Raw genomic sequence first — 13,613 nt, 5'->3', positions numbered from 1 at the left:
GGATTCTTGCACTAAGCAGGCAGTTGGACTCGATGACCTCAATGGCCCCTTCCAAGTCTAGGATTAAGATTTTTAGTAAGAAATGACAAACAACAGAAAGAAAAATTGTAAACAAATGCTTGGAAAACAGATCACGCTTTTGAAGAATCCCAGACTCCCAGGGAGAAAAGAAGCTCCTAAGAATGAAAAGATGACACGCCACCCAGGACCAGCCCTAGGATAAATAGCACCCTGGGCAAGCAGTGCCTTTGGTGCCCCCACGGTAGTTTTCCAGAGCCACCCGGAGTTATGGGGCGTGGCGCATGTGCGACGTCCATCAAGAGCAACCTTGCTCGATCTCTCAGCTAGGGATGTCCTGGGAGTCTGAGAAGGGCGGTGGAGCCCGGCAGGCTCCCCCCGCTCGGCCTCCTGGACCCCGCTCGCCTGGCCGCCGTGCTGGCCGGACCTGCGGGCTGAGCCAACGTGTGGCCTGCGAGCGCCTGCCCGTTCCCTCGGCGAGCCTCCGTTCGGTGGAAAAATGGCGGCTTGGGTTTTCCCGTAAATTTAATGTTATGTAAAAGGCCATGAAAGGGGCCATTTACGCAACATTTCGTTCACGGGAAAACCCGAGCCGCCATTTTCCCACCGAACGGAGGCTGAGGGAACGGGCAGCGGCCCGTGCAGCACGGCGAGCAGAGGCGGCCGGCCAGGCTTCGGTGGCCGGCAGCCACAGAGGCGAGCCGGCCCGCCCTGCCCTCGGCCCCTGCAAGCCCGAGTCCCCAAAGCCGCGCCCTGAGCCGCGGCAGTGCGCTGTGCGACGCAGCAGAAGCGTCACAGGTTTTACTTGCGCGCTTTGATTCGTAGCAGCCCCTAGCGCTCAGTGAGCGTTCTTTGTTTCAGAATGGCCATCATTTTTCGCTTTAATTTTCTTTAAGGTTATAAACGAAAACGTCACCCAGCCGACGCCGCACCCTTCACGGCTTCATTTCACTATTGGTTATGTAGCGCCCGTAGGCTTCGACGTGCTCGGCGACGCTGCCGGAGGGTGAAGCTGGGGGCCGGGCGGGGCCGGGCGGGTCTGCGCAGCCCCTCCAGGCCGCCTCGCCTCGCCTCGCCGGGCCGGGCCGCGCCCGGAGGGCGAGGGCGGAGGGGCGCCGCCGGCTGCCGGCCGCGCGTCGCCTTAGGCCCGCGCCGCGCCGGCTCCTTCCGGGCCGCGGCGAGGCCCCCGGCGCGCGCTGACGCGCTGCGCGGCGGCGCCCCCCCGCCCGACGGCCTCCCCGGAGCGGCGCGCGGGAAGGGCGCCGGGCCATGTCGTCGCCGGGCCGCGCGGGGCTGCTGTGCGAGCGGGAGCTGCGGCGGCGGGACGGCGGCGGGGCGCTGCGGCTGGCGCAGCGCGCGGCCGGCGGGACGGGCGCGGTGGTGTGGGACGCCGCGCTGGTGCTGGCCCGCTTCCTCGAGAAGAGCGCGGCGCGGGCGGGCGGCCTCGGCCTCCGCCGCAAGGCCGTGCTCGAGCTGGGCGCCGGCACCGGCCTCGTGGGCCTCATGGCCGCCAGCCTCGGGTACGTCACGGCCGGGCCCGGGGCGGGGGGCGGAGCCGGGCGCCCCTCGCCGCGCCCGCGAGCGACGCGGGCCGGGCCGGGCCGGGCCGGGGCTCCGCGCGCTCGGCCGCCTCTTCGGCTGCTTTCCTCACAGGCGGCGGCGGGCCGGCAGGCAGGGCCCGCGGGGAAGGCTCCGCCGGCGGCGCTTCGGCGTGGCGCGCCGCTGTTCGGCGGCCCGGCAGCCTGCTCCGGGCGACGGGGCGGCCCGCTTCCGGGTAGCGGCGGCCCGCCAGCCGCGCTCCGTGCGGGCGCGCTTCGCCTCCCCGAGCGCCGAGATCCGCGCGCTTCCCTCGCACGCGCCGGGGCTGAGCCGCCTCCTCCGGAGCCGTGAACTGCCCATCCCGGTCCAGAGGCGGGCTGCGGAACCGGCCTTGGAAGGCAGGCTGGGTCACGTTTCCCCCAAGTGTGTGCGGAGGTCTGAGATATGTGGGATAGCTTAGTCGTAACTGGTTGTGCGGTACATGCACGCAAATACCCCGTTTGGCCAGCAAGATGTGCCGTGCTTCCAGCCCTTTCCCCTCTCCCTGCCCCGACTGCATCTTGTTCTCTGACCTGTGTCCCAACCATCAGTGGAGACATCTCAGGATTGAGAACTGAAGGAGGGCCATATTTGGAGATGTGGCGAGTCTGGCCCCGAGGTCTCGCTCGGTACGGATTCCTCACACAGATGCCCCAAGCGCAATCTCACCGTGTCCTCTAGGAATGTGTTCTTCGTCATCGCATGTTCCTAAGGCTCACAGGCTCGCTGGCCGAGTATGGGCTTTGCATGATGTCTAGCACCATAGGGATGCAGGACTCAAAAGCTTGCACGTTTTTGGCAGTCTTGAAGTTGACCTAATAAGCATGTTGCTCTATATGCAGTTCAGTATTTACATAGTGTTCAAAATGCTTCACATCTGTTACTGTTCTTGCAATCCTTGCAGCAGCCCTGTGAAGTGGGCTAGTGTTTGTTTGACCGTATTTTGCACTGGGGTGGCAGGTTTGCTTAGGGCCACCTGCTGAGTTTGTGGCTCAAGCAGAACCCCCCCCCCCGCCCCAAATAATCCCCTATAGCCACATGTTTTAATTAGATACAATCCAAAGGTCAGGATAAAAGTTATTCTAATATTTACCACCACCCGCAATTATTGAAATTAAACAACAAAAGTATATATACATCAAACATATAAAGATGACAGATGGTCTTGAAACTCCCGATTCAAGAACTCAAATTTTAAAGCAAATTATTTTACAGTGTATTGTTGACACTATCACGCAAATTCTAATGTAGGCACAGAAAATGCCATGTCTAACAGCAGCGGGGGAAGCCAGCTTGGCTAGGAAGAGGAAAGCAACAGCAGCAGCACTGTAACCTTCTGCCCCCCATGTCCTCCATAATTTTTTGAGCATGTGGCCACTTTTGACTGTGCACAGACAGAGCAGTGCTAGACCATACAAACAGAGGAAGCAGCCTTAGACTGAGTCAGACCCTGGGTCCATCTAGCCCAGTATTGTTGACGCTGACTGGCAGCAGCGGCTCTCCAGGGTTTCAGGCAGGATTCTTTCCTTGCCCTACCTGGAGAAGCCGAGGATCGAACCTGCAACCTTCTGCATTCAAAGAATGTGCTCTGTCACACTGAGAAATGGCTAGAACTACTGAAGCCCATAGATTTAGGCCTCTAATATTGGGTAGATCAGCCTTTCCCAGCCCAAATTGCACATAATAAAATATGCACATTTTAATTACCTCATTTTTTCTGTAAAAATAAGCTCAGCAAAATGGAGGGCGCTAGCAGACGGGATCCAGGGTGCGTGCGGGCAGCTCGGCGAACTTGTAGGGCCTCGAGTAGGGGTCTGGGGGGCTCAAGTGGGGTCAGCGCTTCAGCGGACACCTGCTGATACCAGACGGGGGTGGGGTCATCCATCCCTAGCAATATTACAGTCTGAATCGAGGTCTCTTGTGAAAAGGCATAGTCTGAAGGCACATGAGGCAGCCTCCTTGCTGAAGCTAAGCAGGTCTGGGTCTGGTCAGTGCTCAGAGGGGACCACCTGGGAACCACATGTAGCCACCTTGAGTTCCACAATGGAAGAAAGGTGGTATATAAATGTAATGAAATGAATGCATGAAAGAAAGAATAGTTGGATGGCTCTGAACAGAGAATGATCAACACCAGAAGCTTCAGTGGGCTATGGATAATTTTGAGAGGGATCCCCCCATTAGTCAAGGCTTAACAACAACAGCAGGATGCTAACCATATCTATTTTTATTTTTTATTTATTTATTTCATTTCTATACTGTCCAATAGCCGAAGCTCTCTGGGCAGTTCACAAAAATATCTACTCAGAAGTTAGTCCCATTGAGTTCTATGGGATTTAGGCTCCCCTCTTCCATCCTTCCAAGGTCAGTAAAATGAGTACCCAGCTTGCTGGGGGAAAAGTAGTCACGAATGGGGAAGGCAATGGCAAACCACCCCACTATACAGTCTGCCAGGAAAACGCCGAAGAAAACTGGCGTCCCTCTAGGCTAGGGGTTAGTAATGAATCGGCGCTTGCACAAGAGGAGCCTTTCTTCCTACAGTGGCCTTCTGGTGACTGGCCTGAGGGCATTTAAACCCTTCTTGCCAGAAGTGAATAGGCTGGATTAAATGTTCCCTATCCAGGTTTTGTAAACAGGTGAGAAGGAATGATCCCCTCACTTCAGCTGAACCTGGGAACACCCCCTTGAAGCTAAGATTTCTATCTTAATTTCCAACCAGAGAAATATTTTCTCATTTGTTAGACTTTGTTTTTTATTTGAATTACATGCTCTGAGCAACTGTTGTTGTTCAGTCAAGTCGTGTCCGACTCTTCGTGACCCCATGGACCATAGCATGCCAGGCCTTCCTGTCCTCCGCTCTCTCCCGGAGTGTGCTCAAGTTCATATTCATTGCATTGGTGCTGCTATCTAGCCATCTCACCCTCTGCCACCCCCTGCTCCTTTTGCCTTCAATCCTTCCCAGCGTCAGGGTCTTTTCCAGTGAGTTTTCGCATTAGGTGGCCAAAATATTTGAGCTTCATTATTTATTTATTTATTTCATTTCTATACCGCCCAATAGCTGAAGCTCTCTGGGTGGTTTCAGTATCAGAGTATCAGTATGAGATACTTCAGCTTCAGTATCTGTCCTTCCAATGAGCACTCAGGGTTGATTTCCTTTAGGATGGACTGATTTGACCTCCTTGCAGTCCAGGGGACTCGTAAGAGTCTTCTCCAGCTCCACAGTTCGAAAGCATCAATTCTTCGGCGCTCAGCCTTCCTTATGGTCCAGCTCTCACAGCCATACATTACTACTGGGAAAACCATAGCTTTGATTATGCGGACCTTTGTCGGCAAGGTGATGTCTCTTCTTCTTACCATGCTGTCTAGGGTTGCCATAGCTTTCCTCCCCAGGAGCAAGCGTCTTTTAATTTCATGGCTACAGTCACCGTCTGCGGTGATCTTGGAGCCCAAGAAAATAAAATCTGTCACTGCTTCCATTTCTTCCCCTTCTATATGCCAGGAAGTGATGGGGCCAGATGCCATGATCTTAGTTTTTTTAATGTTGAGTTTCAAACCAGCTTTTGCACTCTCCACTTTCACCCTCAACAAGAGGCTCTTGAGATCCTCTTCGCTTTCTGCCATTAGGGTGGTATCGTCTGTGTATTTGAGGGTATTGATCATTCTCCCGGCAATCTTAATTCCGAACTGTGATTCATCTAACCCGGCATTTCTCATGATGTACTCTGCATATAAGTTAAATAAGCAGGGCGACAATATGCAGCCTTGTCATACTCCTTTCCCAGTTTTGAACCAATCGGTTGTTCCATGTCTGGTTCTTACTGTTGCTTCTTGACCCTCGTACAGGTTTCTCAGGAGACAGGTAAGGTGGTCTGGTATTCCCATCTCTTTCAGAATTTGCCACGGTTTATTGTGATCCACACAATCAAAGGCTTTAGCGTAGTCAATGAAGCAGAAATAGACGTTTTTCTGGAATTCTCTTTCTCCATGATTCAGCGAATGTTGGTGATTTGATCTGCCTCATCGGAATCCAGCTTGTACATCCGGTAGTTCTCAGTTCACATGCTGCTGAAGCCTAGCTTGTAGAATTTTGAACATCACGTTGCTGGCATGTGAAATGAGCGCAATTGTACGGTAGTTTGAACACTCTTTGGCATTGCCCTTCTTTGGAATTGGAATGTAAACTGACCTTTTCCAGTCTTGTGGCCACTGTGGAGTGTTCCAAATTTGTTGGCATATTGAGTGCAGCACTTTAACAGCATCATCTTTTAGGATTTTAAATAGCTCAGCTGGAATACTGTCATGTCCGCTAGCTTTGTTGTTAGTAATGCTTCCTAAGGCCCACTTGACTTCACTCTCTAGGATGTCCGGCTCAAGTTCAGTGACTGCACTATCATGGGTATCAGGGACATTCATTTTCTTGAAGAGATCTCTTGTCTTTCCCATTCTATTGTTTTCTTCGATTTCTTTGCATTGTTCATTTAAAAAGGCCTTCTTGTCTCTCCTTGCGATTCTCTGGAACTCTGCATTCACTTGGATATATCTTCCTCTTTCTCCTTTACTTTTCGCTTCCCTTCTTTCCACAGCTACTTATAAAGCGTCATCAGACAGCCACTTTGCTTTCTTGCATTTCTTTTTCTTGGGGATGGATTGAGTTGCTGCCTCCTGAACAATGTTACGGACCTCCATCCATAGTTCCTCAGGCACTCTGTCTATCAGGTCTAATCCCTGAAATCTATTCCTCACCTCCACTGTATATTCATAAGGGATATGATTTAGGTCATACCTGAATGGTTTAGTGGTTTTCCCTACGTTCTTCAATTTAAGCCGAAATTTTGCAAGAAGCAGCTCATGATCTGAGCCACAGTCAGCTCCAGGTCTTGTTTTGACTGACTGTATAGAGCTTCTCCATCTTTGGCTGCAAAGGATATAATCCATCTGATTTCGATATTGGCCATCCTGTGATGTTCATGTGTAGAGTCGCCCCTTCTGCTGTTGGAAAGAGTGTTTGCTATGATCAGTATGTTCTCTTGGCAAAACTCAATTAGCCTTTGTCCTACTTCATTTTGTACACCAAGGCCATGCCTGCCTGTTATCCCGGTGATTTCTTGACTTCCTACTTTAGCATTCCAATCCCCGATGATGAAGAGGACATCTTTTTTTGGTGTTAGTTCTAGAAGGTGTTGTAGGTCTTCATAGAACCAAGCAACCTCAGCTTCTTTGGCCTCAGCGGTTGGGGCATAGACTTGAATTACTGTGATGTTGAATGGTTTGCCTTGGATTCTTACTGAGCAACTGTGGTTGATGCTTAATGTATCGTGCTTAATGACATCACCATGGGCCACCCCCTGTGACATCACCAAGGGCTATCCCTAGGTCTGGACTCAGGTTTGGGCCCTGAAATCTCAGGACCTAGGATGCTCTGGACCTGGCAACCCTACTTCCAGGAGGACAACTCAGTCTCTTTTTCCTTAACAGATTTAAATCTGCAGTAAGGAAAAGGATGGAAGAAGCAGTGGGACAACACAGGAGGGTTATCAGCAGAAGGCTATGTTTGTTTTCCTGTAAATCCCTTTTACACATAACTCTTTTCCATGTTTTTTAAATTTTATATTTTAACTGTGTACACCTAGTTCATTTTCCACAAACTGGATCTGTGTCATTTTACGTGTCGGGATCTAAGCGCTGTTGAATTTGGTTTCAACACTTTCACTCAAACTGAGTGAGGGAATTTTGAGCTTGTGTGTTGTGTGCTTTCTTGTATTGTGTGTATGAATGAGACGGGTCATGAAATCTATTGAACTGATCCTCCTCCACCCCTTCTGCAGGGCAAATGTTACAGTTACAGATCTCGAGGAAGTTCAGGACTTGCTGGAAATGAACATTGAGAATAATCAACATCTTATCACAGGTTCCATTCAAGCCAAGGTACTGAAATGGTTCGTATGAACTTTTCATTTTGTAATTTAGATTCCCTTAAGAGACTGAAAACCAGGTTTGGTTAACGGGGGCCTATTTAAATCAGAGAGAGGAAATCTTAGGGGGTGCTGAGGTCTGTAATGTGAACGCCCAGGTCAAATATGAATTTGGGCTTGCTCTTAATTTACCCAAGCTATTCTTTACATTGATTTGACCTGACTGAATGTTTTATGTAAGCTGATTTTTTAAGCTTTTGGGATGGGGATGGGGTGGCTAGAAGTTGAAATAAATGGGCAGATTGTCAGGGTGGACACTGAGCCCATAGAATCCCAGAGTAGTTCTGATGCTGAGGAAGAGCAGTCGCTCCTTCGGGAGAGGAGCGCGCTCCTTTTTTCCCAGGACCAACAGCTGACGGAGATTCCTCCCACCCACATTCCTAGTTTAGAAAGCAGTCCAGGGAGTGACTCAGCACAGATAGCAGACTGGGGGGGATGCGCGGCGCAGACGCAGAGAGCGGCGCCAAATGGTTCGCGCTCAAAGAACGGTTGCGCCCAGAGGATCCAAGGGAAAAGGGGAGGGATTCTCCCTAGTCCTTATATTCAGGGGTCTGCCAGTAATTGCCCTTCAGACGGGGACCAACTGTTCTAACTTAGGGCATAGGGATGCTGCTGCTCAGATCTAGTTGCTACCTGTAGAGCTGTTAAGTTGTAAAAGAAGAATAAAGCTTTGAAAAGAATCCCTTTGTCTGTGTCTGGACTTGGCTACTGGATTAGACTGAGAGCCCTCCAAGGAGCCCTTGACACAGATCAGCAGAGAGGCTGCTTCGGTGGGTTGGCATCTTTACCATCAGCTTGCCCCAACATCCTTCTGCAGCTCTTTCTGCCCCCACTCTGTGCAGGTACGGGAGGAGGTGGGGGACAGAAGATCCTGCCATACATACCCCATTACATGAATCCCTATATTTGGACCTTCCTGTGCATTTTTTGTGTAAGCTTCTTTGGGAGCTGGTCTTGGGCAAAAATCAGGGCATGAATAAAATAATGAATAAATAAACCAAATATTCTTCCCATATTGTGGGAGTTGCATCCACCACCTCTACTTCTTATTTAGGGGGAAAGAAGTAAAAGACTTCCTTCCTGCCCCGGATTACATACTGATGGCAGACTGTATCTACTATGAGGAGGTAAATCACTTATTTCTTGGGAAGGGCCATAGCTCAGTGGTAGAGCCCCTGCTTTGCATGTAGAAAGTCCTGGGTTCAATCCCCGGCATCTCCAAGCAGGGCAGGGAAGACTCCTGCCTGAAACCCTGGAGAGCTGCTGCCAGTCAGCGTTGACAGTACTGGGCTAGATGGACCCAGGGTCTGACTCAGTAGAAGGCAGCTTCCTATGTTCTTCTCCCCCCGCACCCCCAAGATAAGATGGGAATTCCAGTGTTGTGAGGCTTGGGAAAAAGCTTTATGACATGCCATACTTCCAGGCCCCTGTGTCAACTTTCATGTTAGCAAGGCATCTCAGCGCCTGGAACTTTTCTATTCTACTAAAGCAACCTCTCTGAAAACTGCATTTCCCCATCTTCTTATGGGTGGGTTTTGGGTTTTGAGTGTGGGTTGGACTGAGCATATTTCTTCCTGACTTCCTGAAAAGACTGGAATATTAAAAGGTTAGCAAATGCTATTCTAACGATTACATAGTAATTAGTTATTTAATAAGGCTCTTGTGGCATGAATGAGATGTTTTGTGAAGCACTTTGAACATTCAGAGGTTGCTGTCCTGTGAGATCTCCTGCAAGAATTCCAGGCCACACTCATATAACTGACTCGAGTCATTCACAGGCCAGATCTGTTTTCTTGATGGATCTGAGAATTTTGCCCACTATATAGCTAGAGCTGAGCCAAGATTTCTTAGAAAGTTGTTTTCTGAGAAATTCTAAAGCATTTGCTTTTTCAGGCTTCCCCCCAAACCACTGGGAAATTATCTCTCCAAGGGGATATTCAGCAACACCCCCTCCCCCATTTCACTGCTTTTAAATAAGGTGGAGAATTTCAGACATGACTATGAATCCAGCCCCTAAATTTTAAATGCTGTTGAAAGAAGCTGTGATCCCGGCCTCTATTCTTCCCAGTCCTCTGTCACTTCCTTCATCCATGAGTATGAACTAATAGTACAGTTTCATTCTGTATTAACTGAGCTGAAGTTTCTCAGAAGAGACATTTCTTTGAGGAGAAACACCCACCCCCAGAACATTGAGTGACCCCCCCCCAATTCACCACCCACAAATAGGGTGGATAATTTTGGGGAGGCTATTTCACTTGGCTCTAGAAATAACAGTCCTTCTGTTGTTCACATAATCATTCATCCACAGGTCAACAGCCCTCGGACTTGCTTAGAGTTGACAGAGCTTTCAGCTTGCTCTAGCTGCTAATTCTCATCTGGAACATCTAAATCAGAAGTTCCGTTGAGTTGGCAGGTAATTTTCCCAGGTAATTGTGTGAGTGAGCCCACAAAAGAACTATATTGTGATCTTTGCTAAATGTAGCACCCTAGCTGGAATATTCCAGTCTTTCGGTACAGTCTGGATTAGCCCTTTACCTGCTGAAGTATTACAGGTAGTGAAATGAGGTATAGGACACAATCCTATGCATATTTAGACAGAAATAAGTCCTACAACTTCCAGCATCCCCCAGCCAGCCATGCTGGTTGGGGGATGCTGGGAGTTGTAGGACTTATTTCTGCCTAAACATACGTAGGATTGCACCCTTAATGGCAAATACTTTCTGTTTTATGGGCAGTCTCTGGAGCCATTGCTCAAGACCCTGAAGGACCTGGCTGGCCCAGATACCTGCATCCTTTGTTGCTATGAAGAAAGGACTATGGGGAAAAACCCAGAAGTGGAGAAAAGATACTTTGAGGTGAGCTGTCTTTGTGCTTCTAGGAGAATGTCTTGGTGGAGCCTTTCTTATTATAGAGGAAGGAACCTATGGTGATTTGAATTCTTGGAGGACAGTATTACTCTGCCAGGATTCTAGAGTTGTCATCTCAAAGTTGTTGTTTCATGGCTCGTGGTTTGTGAATTTTGATTCTGGTGCAATTTTCAATCGCAGCTTCTTGAGAGGGACTTTGAGTTGGAAAAGATTCCCCTGGATGAGCATGATGAGGAGTATCGGAGCAAGGACATTCATATCTTTATTATCCGAAAGAAGAAAATGGTAAGTGGCTGCCATAATGGAGCCCAGCCCACTGGAGATGTGCTGATGTTTGGTAATGGTTGCAAATAAGTTTATATCCTTTGGAGCCAGTGCAGTGATGGAGGGTTTTTTCATAATCTGAATCCCATCTAGATTTAGAGGTGAGGACCATCCAAAATTTCATTTCTATATCTCCTTCCTCTTCACTGCAGCCTGAGATCGATAGGTACTGGCCTAGTGCGGATGTAATGCTGGCTCCTTCCAAACCATGATTTGCAAATTTGGAGCCAGGCTTAGAGCTACACACTCCCTTCCTCTCCCTTCTTCCCTTTCAGATGCAAATTCCCCTTCCCATATTTGCCTTAACTGTGGTCCAGCATTGCATGTGCGCTGAGGCTAACCATGGTTAATGCTAACCAGGTTCTCTTACAACTATGGTTTGCTAGCACACTTCAAACCTTGGTTTCAGAAAGTGGTTTAAAAGGGAGCCCAGGTTAGGATCTGTACTGATGCAACACTGATGGCTTAGGCTGACAAGGGAAGGAGGAATTCACATTAGAGGGTCTGGTCCCCTGTTTGCATGCCATAGTTTGCAGGGTCCAATTGTTAGTTTCATCCAAAGTTGTTTGTTTGTTAACATTTTTCAGCATTTTTCATCATGACACCTTTAATGCTGTTTTCTGATACTCAGGCTACTGGGGAGAGTTCTGAAGGAAAGAAATTGAAGTTTTAAGAAACAACCATGAGTTCTTCACAAATCCTCTGTAGAATGTCTCTGTGGCAAAAGTGGATCAACAAGATGACACATGCAGTCAGTTTTCTTGAGAGAGCTATAAACACAAACTCAAGGCCTTGGATGGCCTTGTAGGCCCCTTCCAACCGTACCATTCTATAATCTATCGACATGGAAACTGGTTGCAGAAGAACAGCAGTTTTGAAAATCAAGTGAACATGGATGTGTAATGCAGAAAGTCAGATGGGTGATTTAGCATGTATATTTATACACACTGTCCAGCCTTTCTTGGGTAATGATATGTTTGGTTAGTAACAATTTATTAGAAATTTTATTAAAATATACAATTATTTATTAAACTCTTGGGTGTTCTTAATGCATTCTTGAAGTCAACCCCCCCACCCCCAAGTTCCCTGAGCTTCCTGGATTGAGATGTACCTGCTGTTACTCATGGAAGAGGTTAGAACTAGGGATGGCCGTGAATTTCTCCACGAATCTCGGGGAGGCCGAATGCCAACGCATTCGGGGCCCCGAAATTGTTGGTGAAATTCTCGGGGGCCCCCCCGCCCCCCCGGGATGGGACTTACCTCCCTCGAATGTCCCTCCCGGCGGCGGGTTTCGGCAGCGTTTCGGTGGGGGCGGGGGCGGCGGCCGGTCTTCCGATCCGCCATTACAAGGTGAATGAAAAAAAAAAAAACACACCCGTGATAGGCTACATAACGATTAACGTAGCCTATCACGGCTGACTTTGGAAATCTAGCCATGATAGGCTACGTTAATTGTTACGTAGCCTGTCACGGGTGTGTGGTTTTTTTTTCCATTCACTTTTGTATTTCGTGGCCGAGGAGACGGGGCGCTTCTCCCCGGCCTGAAATTGGCCTGGGCGAGGCGGGGCGCCTCCCCCCCAGCCTGAATTTCGGCCGGGCGAGGCAGGGCGCCTCCCCCCCCCCAGCCTGAACTTCGGGGGAGAACCGAAGCGTCTCCCCCCCACCGCGAAGCAAGCTGCGGGACCAGGTAAGTGACTTTTGTACAACACTAGTTAGAACTATGACAGACACACTGTTTTTCCCCACGATAGGCTACGCAAATATTTGTGAAGCCTATCGCGTGAACAGGGACGCAAATGGCGTAGTGGACGCCATTTCTGGCTGTAAATCTGATAAATTAGCCTAAATGCAGCTGTAAATGGTTGCATTTAGGCTAATCTACCAGCTTTGCAGCCACAAATGGCACCCACTACGCCATTTGTGTCAGGAGACTCACCCTACCCCAGCGATACAGCACGGCAATGGTGGCCGGCTGTATTCCCAGCGAAGCGGATTGCGACAGAGTGGAGCTGGCCCGGACAGATTCCGGGGGGGGGGGGGGGGGGGACAGATCGCCTCCCTCACCCCCGTGGACCCCCCCCCCCCCGCCAGACCCAGCAGTAACGGTTCGTACATCCCTAAGTCTGACTCAGTATTCGGGAGCTTCAGGTTTTCCTCTGGGAAAGTCTTTATTAGAGCAGTCCAGCAGCAGAGGGAGCGATTCTGTAGACATTTGGAGAAAGGATGCAGCTGACAACTGATAGTTCTTCTTTGTGGTCTCTGTGCATCACACATATGGGCTCTGCACATGCACAGAGCCTCAATTCAGGAAACTTCCATAGCTGAGAAAAACATTTTTGGCAGGAGCCCTCCCCCACCATCCACTGCGCACGCCCCAGCAGGTTCCCACCCATCTCCTCAGTTCCTTGAGACTGAGAGCGACTAGCTGATCTCTTAACCAAGGAGAAGAAATCTCTCCAGTATCGACATCAGTAGTGACATTGACACCGAAGCGGGGACAGTGGGTGGGTTGTGTGAATGTACAGTTGGCCACTCAAAGATCTACAGTGACAGGTAAGCAACCTGCCTTTCTTCTTCATGGTCTGTGTGCATCACACATATGGGCAATTAACAAGCTCACTTACCGGGGGCAGGTTGGAACACCACAATATCCTATGGAAGAACTGATGACAGGACTGCATGCCCCAAAATACAATCCTCTCATGCTCAAGCACCAAGTTTATAATGAGAAACGAAGGTCGCAGCCCTGTACAGCTCTGGAATCGACACTCCCCTTTCAAGCACAGTCGAGATGGAGATGCCTGTAGTTGAATGAACTCTAATGGGGCCATCCAGTGTTAACCCCACATGCTCATAG

General features: G+C 49.7%; 1 protein-coding gene across 2 annotated transcripts; it reads left to right on the top strand.

The window, feature by feature from the left end:
* The first annotated feature begins 1,252 nt into the window (after positions 1 to 1,252).
* VCPKMT (valosin containing protein lysine methyltransferase) lies at positions 1,253 to 11,788 on the top strand. 2 transcript variants are annotated; one of them, XM_084834254.1, is made up of 6 exons: positions 1,253 to 1,538; positions 7,419 to 7,529; positions 8,620 to 8,692; positions 10,301 to 10,420; positions 10,613 to 10,717; positions 11,388 to 11,788. In XM_084834254.1, exons 1-6 carry the CDS (start codon positions 1,288 to 1,290, stop codon positions 11,427 to 11,429), a joined length of 702 nt encoding a protein of 233 aa, XP_084690380.1. In that variant the 5' UTR covers positions 1,253 to 1,287; the 3' UTR covers positions 11,430 to 11,788. The 2 variants fall into 2 exon arrangements, with proteins under 2 accessions (XP_084690380.1, XP_084690390.1); XM_084834264.1 differs by lacking the exon at positions 1,253 to 1,538 and adding an exon at positions 1,914 to 2,225.
* Positions 11,789 to 13,613: the final 1,825 nt, after the last annotated feature.

Source organism: Heloderma suspectum, chromosome 1 (genome assembly GCF_057233095.1).
Source record: "Heloderma suspectum isolate Gila_16-S chromosome 1, 16-S_ref, whole genome shotgun sequence".
Lineage (NCBI taxonomy): Eukaryota > Metazoa > Chordata > Lepidosauria > Squamata > Helodermatidae > Heloderma > Heloderma suspectum.
This window is presented reverse-complemented; position numbering and strand designations above follow the sequence as displayed.